This window comes from Schistocerca serialis, chromosome 7, assembly GCF_023864345.2.
Source record: "Schistocerca serialis cubense isolate TAMUIC-IGC-003099 chromosome 7, iqSchSeri2.2, whole genome shotgun sequence".
In the NCBI taxonomy this organism is placed as follows: domain Eukaryota; kingdom Metazoa; phylum Arthropoda; class Insecta; order Orthoptera; family Acrididae; genus Schistocerca; species Schistocerca serialis.
The window spans coordinates 602,607,586-602,622,003 of record NC_064644.1 but is presented as its reverse complement, the minus strand read 5'-3'; the positions used below and the strand labels follow the sequence as shown (position 1 = coordinate 602,622,003).

General features: G+C 40.6%; 1 protein-coding gene across 1 annotated transcript in view; it reads left to right on the top strand.

The window, feature by feature from the left end:
- LOC126412187 (malignant T-cell-amplified sequence 1 homolog) overlaps nucleotides 1-14,418 on the top strand; it is a 79,366-nt gene that overhangs the window by 63,779 nt on the left and 1,169 nt on the right. Inside the window, exon 5 of the mRNA XM_050081667.1 lies at nucleotides 7,146-7,213. Within this exon, the coding sequence (XP_049937624.1) occupies nucleotides 7,146-7,213 (68 nt within the window). The remainder of the gene's footprint in view (nucleotides 1-7,145; nucleotides 7,214-14,418) is intronic.

Sequence of the window (14,418 nt, the reverse complement as noted above, 5' to 3'; positions counted from 1 at the left end):
CCCTGTGGGACTCTCTTTGTGATTCCTTTTTTTTTTTTCCCAAATCACTAAAATTTTTACCTTTCCAACATTGAATTATTCAGCACAACCATTTGCATTCGTTCAAAACCAGCTGTGCATATAGCTATCAATTCCATAAAACTTGAGTGTTTCTAAGAGAGTAATATGATCTACACAATCAGACTTCTTGGAAAGATTACAAAAATAACAACTGGCTATATACAGTTATTTAAGGTTGTACTGTTTGATGAGTAAATGTATAAATAGCATTGCTTTAAGTGTACTACTCCTCTTTAGTACATCGCCTTCTCGAATAGTTGGAAAAAGTAGTCAGTAAAGAAACTGAACAATAATTTTTTTAACTCTGTATTGTCACTTTTCTTATAAAGTGGTTTAACAATTGCATTGTTAAGCTTTGACATTGTTTATTAAGTTGGAGCAACTACTCAGAGTTCTGTTTGAAATTCCAGCAACCCAACCCAAAATGTTTTTTTTTTTTTTTTTTTAAGTGTTTATAATTTTATTAATTACAGTGAAGGATGTTGGTACTACTTCTAATTGCTTGTAGTTTTGTGGAATGACATTTTTAATATATTCTCTCACTTCTTCAAATGAACCATTTAATCCTGTATTTGCTTCTACATTCAGAAAGTGGTTGTTAAAAGTACTGGCAGCTTGTGAATTATCAGCCACAACATTGTCATTTAGTTCAATTGTTATGGAATCTTGTACACTGACTGACTGTCAGTCATGTTTCCCATTTCACAATGTCCAATATGGTTTTAATCTTGTTATCTGTGTTATTTATTTCTGTCTGGACATGCATACTTCTGGAGACTATAATGACTTTCCTTAAAATATTACAGTATGTTTTTGTAGTATGCAAGTAATGTCAGATCTTGATTTACTCTGGCCTTTAAACAAATTTCTCTCTTCCTCCTGTTAAGATTTTAATGCTCTAAGTTATCCTTGGATTACTTGTGTGTATTTTTAAATGGATGTTCTGGATGATTTTTTAGGGAAGCGACTTTAAAAAATTGACACAAATTTGCTATGAAATATATTGAATTTGACATTAGCATCTCTTTCTACTTATACCTCATCCCTCAGCAGTCCTTTCAGCTTACTCTTAAAACATTGTATCCTGTTCTTCAGTAGCGCTACAGCCCTTGGTGAGCCTTGGCTTCTTCAACAATCTTCCTCCACACTTCTCAGTTATTTGCTGCTGTTTTCCGCCTCCGGACTCCCATACTGGTAAGATCCATTATTATGTCGTCAATCCATCTTCTTCTAGGTCTCCCTTTTTGCCTAGCTGAATGGATTGCACTTTTCATCATTTTCTTTGTAATTCTATCCTCTGCTATTCTCTGAAAGTGTGCTAGCTGTGATTTCACAAATTTTACTTTGCCCCTACCTTGAATGAACTCTTAAATTTTGGCATTGTAGTGTATTCTCCAGCCTTCTTCCTCCCTTATTGGCCCATAGGTTTTGCATATTATTTTCCGCTCAGTGGTTCTTAGTGCGTTTTTATCATGTTCTGTCAACCTCCATACCTCTGAACCATATGTGATGACTGGACAGATTAGGGAATTATATATTAGCAGTTTTGTTTTTCTTGTAAAAAGGCTATTTCCGAAAAGTTGCATATTTGCAAAGTAAGCTCTGTTTCCAGCTTGTATTCTTTCCCCTATAACCTTTCCAATACTGTTATCATTTGTTATTAGGGCTCCCAAGTAGTTAAAAGAGGACACACCTTTGAAGCATTTCTCATTGATGTTTAGGTTTTTAGGGGTTCTTCTGGCCTCAGATTGTGACATTGCCATATATTTCGTTTTGTTTTCATTTACTATGTGGCCAATTTTTAAGGCTTCTATTTCCATTGCCTGGCATGTTTCTTGGAGTGTATAGATATTTCTTCCTACTATAGCAACGTCATCAGTGTATGCACATATCTGCCTAGTTTTCTTAAATATCGTGCCTTTTTTGTTGATTTTATTTAGTACACTATGCAAGGCTATATTGAATAGGACAGTGGAGAGACTATCACCTTGCTCCATGCCTTTAATAAAGTCAAAGCTTTCACTTGTTCTGCTAAGGACCTTTACTTTTTGCTCTTGTCTCTGTCATTGTCATTCTGGTCAGTCTTATTAGTTTAGCACATATACCAACTTCTTCCAGTACTCTGTATAGTTCTTGCCAATTTATGCTGTCAAAGGCATGTTTGAAGTCGATGAATAGGAAATGCAGATCTATATCGTATTCATAGAACTTTTCCATCATTTTTCTTATCACAAATATTTGATCAGTTGTTCCTTTGTCTGGTCGAAAGCCACACTGGTATTCCCCTAGTATGCCTTCTGTACACTTCTTTATCCTTTTGTTTAATATACTTGTGAAGATCTTATAAGCTGTGCTTATGAGTGTTAAACCTCTATAGTTTTCACGTGCTGTTGTGTCCCCTATCTTATAAATGGGGATTATTGTTCCAGTTTTCCAATTATCTATCATAGTTTCCGTTTCCCATATATCTGATATTAATGTGCGCAGTTTCTTTATTACAGCCTCACCATCAGTTTTTATTAATTCAGCGATTATGCTGTCATCCCCAGGGACTCGATTGTTTTTTGACCTACGCACAGCCTGGGAGACCTCTTGCAGCGTTAAATGATAATTAAATCAAGACCCTAAGCTGTCAACAGGTGTTGATATACATCAACGGGGACAGTTGTAAATGTGTGCCCCAACTGGGATCGGAACCCGGGATCTCCTGCTTATTTGACAGACACACTATCTATCTGAGCCACCGAGGGCACGGAGGATAGCGCGTTGCCCTACTATTTTGCTACGCATGAGTTGGAAAATTGACTATTGCAATTAGATTGATGCACCAAAATAATAATTCAGTTTATTTTTCCTGTCCGTATTGTTTAAGAAATCTACGATGAAATCTCCGTGCACTTCTAACTGTTTCTTCTTGTCTGACAGGTAGCTAAATAATGTATTTCGATTTCTCATAAATAGCTGTAAGTTTCTTAGAGGGGATCTGTAGACAGTTACAATTATCAGAGAAGTATGCAGCAGTAACAACTCACAAGCCCATGCTTCTAGGTTCTGATCAACACAAAAACGGTTCTTTCAAAATTTTTGACTCTGTGTCCAACTTTTATGTTTCAACTTCTCCTTTATCCATGTTAACTCTACACGAAAATGATATAAGTCTATAATCCTTGATAACTTCTCTATCCCTGTGTTTAGATGGTGTTTGGAGAGGCCCGGTTTACTACATTGTACAGGTTGGAATTGGTTGAGCTCGTTCATCATTGTTTGATTGACTTGTGTGATGATGATTTGGCTATAACTAAAACAAATGTGACCAATCTCTGCATAAATCACACGGCGTCTGTTTGTATGCAGTAACAGAGCTGAGATACCCATTGGATTGTGGAGGTCAAGGAATTACATATAGAAAAAGTATTATTATTATTATTACTATTACGAATTTATTTTCAAAGAACAATTTGACCATGTAAGCTGCAGGTTCTTCCCTAGTTTCCAATACGCATTCCGATCGCTTAGTTTACGTGAGACATACCAGTACATGAACTTTGTACTTGGTGACCACTGAAATGAAACTCCAATGTAACTTTTATTTCTTTAAATAAATTTTGTTATTTTGTCTTAGTTGTTAATGATTTAAATCTTCATTTTACAATCATAAATTACTCTTTCTATACATATTTTAATGTCAGAAACTCAGCAATGGAAACTTGCAGCATGTCTGCCATTAACATTCCAAGATTAGGGTGTATATTAAGTCCGGGAACACTTTCAATTATTTATTGCACAAGAACCAAACATTGTACAGATATCATACATAATATCATTTTGAAGAGAAACCCTGAAAGTTTTTTTTTCCATGTATACCACCACAGCGTAGTTTGGTAATTTGCCAATAGCGCTAGTTGCAAACATGGCGAGTTAGGTGCGGAGTGAGCTTTCTGTGTGTTGGAGTTCGACAAAAACACCAGATCTCTCTCTGAGTGACTTTTTTCTGTGGGAACACATTAAAGGTCTTGTGGAAGTACTGCTTCTACCAAGTGATGTAGCAGAGCTCGAGGAGAGAATACGGGAAGTGACTGCCACAGTCGACGATGCCATGCTGGGATGGGTATGGCCAGAATTCGATTACCATATTGACATCTGCCAGGTCACTCATGGTTCGCATATCGAATGTTTTCAGAGTTTCTGTTCATAATGCAATATGTACGACATCTGAACGATGTTTAGTTCTTGTGCAATAAATAATTAAAAGTGTTCGCGGACTTTATGTACCCCCTGTACATCCATCGCCTCTGAGATCTCAAACAGAAATAGTTTAGTACCTTTGTTAATTCCACAAATCATACTGGCTCAGAATACTTCAGAGCGTGACACCGATTATTAGTGTTCGGACTCAAAGTAGTATGTAACTTGACTCCAACCTAAAAAATGTGCCCCTCTGATTCCAATATAATAGGGATATTGTTTTGTGTGCTTGTGGGCTCCCTTACATTTTCTGCAAGGTGCTCAGCTAATCTTTTCTTTCTCCTCCACCCATCCCTCCACGAGTAGGTCCCCAAGAATGTTCCTTGTTTGGCTCCTTTACACTGTGTCCACCATCTGGTTTTGGCTACGGATGCATCTCACTATCTACTTGGAGACATTCTTGCACATCTATATGAGGATGATTCTTAACATCAAATAGCTTAAGTGTCAAAAATGTTCATCTCTGCTCAGCAGTGTTACTCTCAAATTGAAAAGCAAGCACTCGTTATTGTCTACACCCTCAATAAGTTTCATGTCTTCTTCTATGGATCTAAGCTACACCTTATTACTAACAATGAGCCCTTGGTTTCATTGTTTAATCCTTCTACTTCTTTGCCTGTCACAGTAGTACATCACCCCCAGGGTGGGGCCTCGTTTCTGTCTTACTACACGTATGAAATAAATTTTCAGCCTGTCCAATGCTGATGCGTTATTCCAGCTTCCAGTGTGATCCTACTTTTGAACTGGATGCTCTTTGTTTCCACTTACATGTTGGGGCGCAACATACAGTAGATGGGTTTCCTGTTATAAGTTTCTGGATCGCAGCTACTGTTCCTGCCAATCTGGTTTTGCATCATGTCATTCACCTCATTCAGCATGATTGACCAGGCAATCCACCATGCGGGTTTCTGATCCTTTGTGTAACTATTTTGCCATACGTCATTACCTTTTGCTATTTGATGGTGTTCTCTTAGCTACAAACAGGCTGTCACCAAAGGTCATGATCCAGGTCGCTCTATGCCAAGATGTGCTCCAACTCCTACATCAGGAACATTGGGGGATGTTGTGGACAAAGTAATTGGCCCATCGGCATGTGTTTTGGCCTAGTATTGACGGCGATGTACATCTTGTCACGTACTGCTCTGTGCGCTACCCCCGTGGGTGACCATGTCTCTGTGGCCCATGAGAACACATCCATGTTGATTTTAAAAGACCCTTCCTAAATTCTTACTAGTTATTGGTTCTCAATGCTTTCTGTAAATTTCTGTATGTTATCCGCTATCTTTCAACTTCAGCTGTGCCTATGATTCAGGACCAGTCCAAAATTTTTTGTATTGAAGAATTGTCTTACACATTTGTGACAGATAACAGTCCACGTTTCGTGTCTCAGACCTTCCACGATTTCTGCACCCATCAAGGCATTCACCACGTGACTGCTCCTTCTTTTCACCCCTAATGTAACGTTGAGGCAGAATGTCTTGTCTGTATGTTCAGTGTTCAAATGAAGAAGTTTGTCACCGACTTGTCCACAGACAACTCCTTGACATGCTAGAATTCCTTCAGATATATGCTGATGGGGGATCGGAGTCTGGTCAAGGCGCTCTGTGGTCATCAGCTCTGCACCCTCCTCCTTCATCTTCTCGTGCAACCACACCAATGCCCATTAGTGCAACCCTCGTCACAGTTCACTTCTGGTTCTGTTGTCTGGGCTTGGAGGTTCTGTTTCTGATCCTGGTCCATAGCTGCTGATGCCACCATTCCTGTATACTGTGCATTGCTGATGAGCTTACGGCATGCGACCGTGACCATCTGCATCCTCGCACTAGTGTGTGGGTCGTAGGTCTACTGCCGCTGCCTCCGTCTCATCCCTTAACACCTGTCCCGGTCTCGTGGGGCACTCCTGCTGCAAGGGGGACCCACCCTCTTGTGGATGTTGCTGCCTTCTGCCCTCCTCTGGGGTCCAGCGCCTCAATGTGTGCTGCCAGCCCTTCCTGCTATGCTTTGCTATCACCAGTGATTCCACTGCTGACTGGGTCAGTGCCCTCGGATCCTTCAGAACCAGTGCCCCTGGCTGAGCAGCTAGCACGTTTACTGTCTGTACAGTTCCACAATGTTCAGGAACCAGAAGTCAAAATGCAACAAGTGCCTTTACCGTCAGTCTTCTCTTATGGTGCTTTGTGGGGGAGTGGCCAGTGCATGCCTCCATGGTTGGCACCACTTCTGCCCTACTCACTGGTTCTGGCCCAGAATCTTCTTCCGCCACCACTGTCATTGTTCTCATATTGTGTTGGTCGCTATTGTCAGCAATTGCTTGCATCAGTACCTGGAACTGAGATTGTTTCTATGTTTTCTATGTTTGTCCCCCCATTCTCAACTGTTATTATCTTGTCTGTGGAAGGAGAATAAACTTTGGTTCATTGTGGCTGTGCTGTTGTTTGTGTCTTATAGTACAATATGCTGTCAAGCTAGACTTTTACGAAAATTATAAAAAAAGTTATCCATTGAAAACCATCATAAAAATGTAATTTTTCTCACAAGAGAGTTTCTTTAAATGCTCATTACAAAGAAACTACTCTGTGATATGATATTACTGTAACAATAACATATCACATACTAAGTAAATCTCACATCTCAGTACTGCCACATAGTGTTTGGTTGTAAAAACGTAGAAGGTGGCCCTCAAATCTCATATTTAAATAAATTCTTGTAGACAGGAAAGATAACTACAACAATTTTAGTTCATGGTAATTGAAACATTTTCTCATAGTATGTCTGTTTCATGGAGTTCCATTTATGTAGATATGTTTATTGCGTATATATTTTTCTTAACAGTAATCTAGGCTGTCATGGCCGAAGGCAAACAGCATGCATTAGCAATAGGAATTACAACATTATCTACAGAAGACATGTAAGTATTTACCAGTAATGATTGGATCAATAATTCTGCAACGCTTAAAAGTAAGATTAAATTCAGTATTCAGTGTAGAAAATTCATATTTTGTGGCAGTAGTCAGTGTCATTGGAAACAGATTTTTATCTGGAACAAACACTCTCTCTCTCTCTCTCTCTCTCTCTCTCTCTCTCTCTCTCTCTCTCTCTCTGTCTCTCTCTCTCTGTCTCTCTCTCTCTCTCTCTCTCTGTCTCTCTCTCTCTCTCTCTGTCTCTCTGTGTGTGTGTGTGTGTGTGTGTGTGTGTGTGTGTGTGTGTGTGTGTGTGTGTGAGAGAGAGAGAGAGAGAGAGAGAGAGAGAGAGAGAGATCTAATCCTTCTCAATTCATTGAGCTACCTTCTTTCAGCTATCACACTATCTTCATCTGGACAGGCTGTCACCCAGTCTATCCTATACAGCCCTGCTATGCATAGGATCTGCAGATGCTGTGGGAAACAGGAGATACCAAAATACACCGATTAACCTTGCAAGAGTCATTACAGACAGATAACATCTTGCCCTGGTAATTCGCAACAAAGTTTCTGATACCATTTTTTGTGACACCAATCACCATCACTGTAAGCAAATCATTGACTTATAGTCATCCGATGCCACAGACCTCAACAAAAATCAAACCCATTTTCTTTCAGGATAGTAACCACATCTTGTGGTGCCCTCTGATGAGAGATACTGCATTAAAAACCATACTCTCATACCCCAAAGTGGTGGTCTATCACCAGCTTGATATATGCAGTGCCCTAGTGCCTGTGCTTGATACAGTCCTAGTCCTATGTCCCATGGCTGTGGATGACCCGAGTGGAAGACTTACAATAAGGCCTGATTATTGCTTTTTGTTCTCTGTTCTTTCTTCAGGCAGATAAGGGAACAGTACCGGAAGCTAGTTTTGATATAAGGGAAAAACAGTTTTCAAAACGGCTACCTTTATTTTCTTATCTTCCAGATTGTAACTGATTTCAGATTATGTGTTTCCATTAGAAAATGTCCACCATGAGATTGAGCATAAAGGTGACTTTAAGATGGGGCTGTTCACAGAGTAAAATTGACAGGTCTGATGGTAACATCTTGTCTCATACCACTGCATAATTATGACAACTTTAAAGCTGAAAACTGGTTCATGTGTTATTTTTCTCTTAGTGCTTATACCTGCTCTTATTTGATATATAGAAATTTCTGCTAGCTAAATTTCACTGTAGTTAAAATCTTCTGGGTTATTAGGCCGCGTCATGTTTCTTTTAAAATTTTCGACGTTTCGACCCCTCTGCTGGGATCTACCTCAGGATCTTTTGGTGTTCACTACTGCTGGAACACTCACACTAACACACGTAAAATGAGTTCGCCAGTTGGATGTGTGGAAAGGGGGAGTGGCCCTTCAACGGTGGGAGTGCAGGCAGGGGTAAAAGCATTTTGTGAAGTGGTGAAAATATACTTTTCGTGCAGATCACATGCAATGACAGAGGTCATATTGTAGTGAGAAAAACAGTTGTCTGCCTGCCACTATCTCATTGGCAGTGCATAACCAGCAGCTGACAATCTATATCATTTGCATACTGCTGCCAGAAACACGTAAATGCATCACTGGCACCAGTCTAGACTTATACTGTCTCCTGCAGAAATGTAAGAGGGTGCTTTGAAAAGTTCTCAGAACGGAATACAAATAAAGTACTTACATCACTGAAACTTTTTTTATTTTCCGATATAGTCTCCTTGTAGATTTATGCACTTGCTCCAGCGATGTTCCAGTGTCTTGATCCCATCTTGAAAAAGTTTCCTCCAGGTCTGCAGAATAGTTGTGAACTTCAGCTATCAATTCTTCGTTTGAAGTGAATCTTCATCCACCAAGAAAAATTTTCACCATATCTGGTGATTAAGGCCGGTATGGCAACAATTCATACCCTAGTGTAATTTTGCCATGGCAATGTCATGTGTGCAGGTGCACCTTAAGATTCGCAGCACCCATCTTGCAGATAATTTTTTCATTTCTAATTCTTCAATTAAAATGTGGTATACCCTGTCAGATGACATCTGGCAAGCATGAGCAATTTCACGCACTTTCAATTGGCAATCCTTCATGGCCCTTTTATGCACTTCTGCAGTGATTTCTGGAGTAGTGACAGATCTTGGCCAACCACTGTGCGGATCATCATCTAAGCTCTCCTGACCAAATTTAAATTCATTTGTCCACTTGGCAACAGTTGAGTATGAAGGAGCAGAGTCCCCCAGTGTATTCTGGAAATTGGCTTGAATGTCCTTTGCTTTCATGTTTCTTTGTGAAGTGCTTAATCACTGCTCGAATCTCTATTTTTTTTTTTTTTTTTTTTCCTTCTTTGCAAATCACTATGCGAGAACAACAACAGAGCCATGTCACTGCAACAGCTCTCTTCCAAGAGCACAGGCATGGCACGTGTTTACAGACAACGGTCCAATGAATATCACATGAACAACTTATTGCGCAAGTGCTGACCTCTCATGGTGATTCCGAGAACTTTTCAAGCCACCCTCATATGCTATTGTTAAGTATTTGCCCAATTTTAAAGTCAATTTGATCCCAAGTGCAAATGGTTTCAGATAAAGTGCACTTTAAATGTGGTAAATGTTCATAAAAAGTCGAAGTATGCAGTAAAGATCCCCATGATTGGAGCAAGATGAGATTTACTCCCTGTTCGCCACTCCCCTCGCCATACTCGTAATAGTTCTCAGCCAAGCTGGTGTTACCATTCCCCCTCGAAGCCCTCCATAGTGCTGCACTTGAGCAACAGTGAAACTTGGATGGCTGTATCTTCGAGGGTGCAAATCGTATGAAATTACAACAACTAATACGTAAATGAAAGTTCGCAATCATGATTCAGTCCAATTCTTGAACTTTCACTTGTCCTACGATCTAGCACTATCTCTGGGTGCTATCTCCACAGCTGGTCTTTTTGCTATAATTTTTTCTTGCAATAGCAATTGCAGTCAGTTCAATGTGATTTGTTTCATTTGTTTACCATTTACTTTGCGGTTAATTTTCTTTATCATTTCATCTGAATGTAATCATGTTGTAAAGCTGATTAAAAGCTGGTAAGGTTTTCCACTGGTGTTCGGTACCTGAGCAGATACCAAATTTTCCTTAGCAATGCACTTCATAAATCATTGCATTCTTATAAGTAAATGAAATACTGACTTGGGTTCAGAATCGTGTAATTGTTTTTGAAGGACAAGATTTTCGCCTTCAAATGTTACCTTTACATAAAAAGCAGCATAAATTTATGTATACGGTATCCCAACATGTATGAGAACTTCTGTTGCGAATCTAGTCAAATACAACAAAGGTTTGGGAGTTGAAAGAGTTTAATGCTATTTCCTCCTGTATTTTTTAAGTAAAGCATTAGAAATTTGTAGTGCCTAGTTCATAGTTTCTCATGTATCAAACCCTTGTACTAGTGCCACGAGTCAGATGCCACATGATTGATCGAGCAAGATCAATGCTGTATTGAGCACTTCTGCGTATTGGTAAATCTCAAGCCTATTTGAACTAAAGTATTATTCGCTAAGCTCTACCCTTTAGAACAGAACTCTTCTAAGTAAATTTCTGTGAAATCACAATAACAAAAGTCAATCAAATTCTTCTGGGTTTGAGGGTGAAGAGGAAGGGAATTAGGAGTTCATTTAATGGTCTTTGCATTGCACGTTGTCATTGGTGGAAATGGGCATTTCCCATTTGAGTTTCCTTCACTGCTTCCGATTGTTGGAAATCGGCGAATAAGACACGGAGCGGCAACAACAGCATAGCATTGTTTATTAACTGCAGCCGCAGGAATATGTGTGTACAGGCTAGCAAAGCTTTGTTGCGAGAAAGGATCCACCACATTCGTGGTAGTCTCGAGGCAAACGAAATAAAACTGTGTGAACTGCACCTCTTTCTGAGTGGGAAACTGGATGAAGATGACTGGCAGAAGGTCAACAGGTTAACCTTTTAACGAGCCACAAGGTCAAGTGAAAGTACCAGTAGTCGCCAGGTGACAAAGTTCGACAAATTGCAACAGAAAACAACAGATGAAGGACCGATTCTAGACACGCGACGAACAGTGGTGAACCTCTCCAGCCACACCTTGAGCAGTGCAGCCACAAAAATTTTGGCCAAAGGGATGAACTATGCAATCGCACCAGAACTAGTAGTACTGAAAGAGTACATTATTGAATCAGTGGAGGCCTCAGTTAGTCATCTACCACAACCAGAAGCAGAGAAGATTCGACAAGAAACCATATGAGTCTTGGCCCACTCAAAGCCTCTGAAGCAAAACATCAGTAAGGAGAAATGTCATGCCATCAAGAAGCTGAAGAACAACTCTCAGATAGTGGTAATACAGGCAGACAAGGGAAATGCCACCGTAGTGTTGGACGCAGTAGATTACGACAAGCGGATGGAGGATCTTTTGAATGAACCCATTTACCATAAACTTAAGGGAGATCCGATGGCCAAGATAATGAAATCGATGCAAGCGCTGCTGAAGAAAACTAGGATGAAATTTGACTTGAACCGAAGACTCATTCCACAAGTGCCACAGTCGCCAAGAATATATTGTGTACCAAAGATCCACAAAGAAGCCTTTCCATTACGGCCGATAGTGAGTAGTATTAACTCACTGACCTACAAATGTGCGAAAGAATTGGCTCTGAAGCTTAGACGTTTAGTGAGCCATACAGATTCATACGTCAAGGACTCCACCCATTTTATAGCACTTTTGAAAGAAAAGCGTGCATCGGATATGGATCTGATGGTCAGTTTTGATGTGAAGTCTTTGTTCACGAATGTACCCTTGACGAACAACATGAACATCTTAGAGGAACGCACAGCACCTGATATCTGCGAGCTAGTGCGCCACTGTTTGACGACCTCTTATTTCAGGTGGAAAGGGGATTTGTATGAGCAGACGGACGGTGTAGCTATGGGTTCCCTTCTTTTTCCGGCCGCAGCAGGCATTTTTATGCGATAGTTCGAAGAAATAGCACTCCAATCCACACCATTACACTCAGAATGGTGGCTGATGTGTTAATGACACCTTTATCTGGCCACACGGAGAAGAAGAGCTTCAGAAATTTTACGAACATCTCACCCAGCAGCACAGCAAAATTCACTTTACCATGGAGATACAAAAGAATGGGGTATTGCCTTTTCTCGATGTGGAAGTTTACCTAAGCCAGAGGGGAAGCTTGGACACACAGTTTATAGGAAGCCCACCAACACGGACGGGTACCTGCGTGCATCCTCCCACCACCATCCTACGCAAAAGAATTCTGCCCTGCAAACTTTAACTAAGAGAGCCTACAGTATCAGTGATGAACACAACCTGCAAGCTGAACTACAGAATCTCAGGTCCATTTTTGGAGCTAATGGCTACGACATAAGGATGATACACGAAACCATGGCGCTGAAGGAGGAGGGCAACAGGGAAATGCAGAACAAAGCACAGAACACTGTCGTGCTACTGTATGTACGGGGGGTTACTGAACGTCTGGGCAAAATTCTCAGTCAGGCAGGCATTAAGCTGATTTTTCATAGCAACAACAAAATAACAGACATTCTGTGCTCGACGAAGGATGGCATTGACAAGTTTCATGCCGCCGGAGTTTATGAAATCGGGTGCGAATGTGGACTGGTGTATGTAGGTGGGATTGGGCATCCAATAAGCGCAAGGTTAACTGAACACGAGAGATATATCCGCCTCAAACAGTACAACAAATCAGCGGTGGCAGAACATCAGGAGCAGTGCAGAATGGAGATCGAATTTCAAGAGGACCGCGTACTGGCGAAACAGCCATTTACTTTGAGGAGGAAGATTAGAGAGGCTATAGAAATAGCCAAGTGACCCGACAATATGAATAGAGAAGAGGGGTAGTGGCTTCCAGTGTCTTGGCTGCCAGCTGTGACAGCTTTGCAGGAGGACAGCTCTTGCAGAGCAACAGATGCGTGGTAGGTCACAGCTGTGGAGGGTATACAGAGCACTGACGCGGCCTAGTTGATACTAGGCAGTTAGTAAACAACGGTATGCTGTTGTTGCCACTGCGTATCTTATCCGCCAATTTCCACCAATGGCAAGCAGTAAAGGAAACTCCAATGGAAAATGCCCATTTCCGCCAGTGACAACACACAATGCAAAGACCAATAAAATGAACTCCTAATACGCTTCCTCCTCACCCTCACATCCGATGACAGCACTCCTCCATAGTATATAAGTATCCAAGCTAGTGCTCATTCATCAGTTAGCAATACACCCTGAGGAAGGCACCTTCCAACAGTCTCTGAAACGTCAGAATTTTACAGATGACGAGGTGACTTCAAACCCAGAAGAATTTTATTTACTGTGACAGTGACCACGGAAGCCTACGTTTACACCTCAATAACAAAAGTTTTATCTGTAAATGTAAGACGACCAGCATAGTAATCTATTAAACACTGTAAGAACATTTACCTCAGCAGCAATAGTTTAATCTGTGAATATAACACGACACTGTGAATATAGGGAAAAAAAACTTGGCGTGTCATCAGGTAAATACAGTAATACATAATTTCAAAGTAATCTCTAGAGTTCATAGTTTGCAGTTGAGATTATATAATTTTTAGCAGAATACACAAGCCCTCATAATCTCGAGAGCTTGTAGTTTGCAGTTGAGATTATAATTTTTAGCAGAAAATTTTAGCAGATTCCCTGTCTTCCTCAGGTGTGTCGAATACAGAAATCAGTTGCTTGCTGTCTTGATTAAAATAAATGTAAATGTCATGTGACTAGGGCCTCCCGTCGGGTAGACCGTCCGCCGGATGCAAGTCTGTCGATTTGATGCCACTTTGGCGACTTGCGCATTGATGGGGATGAAATGAAGATGATTAGGACAACACAACACCCAGTCCCTGAGCGGATAAAATCTCTGACCCAGCCAGGAATCGAACCCGGGCCCTTAGGATTGGCATTCTGTCACACTGACCCAGGGGTGGACGCTGTCTTGATTACAAATAAACTGTGAACTGGGCAGGTTGTATAGTGCTCATTTACATTAGTCTTTATATTCTAGTGTCAACAATGCTGTTCTGTTGCAAGTCCAGTACTGGGTATTTCTCCTGTCTTTTGAGGTGATTTCTGACAATGTGATTGCAAACTTGATCACTTAAACTAAAGTCTCTGTTGCTGT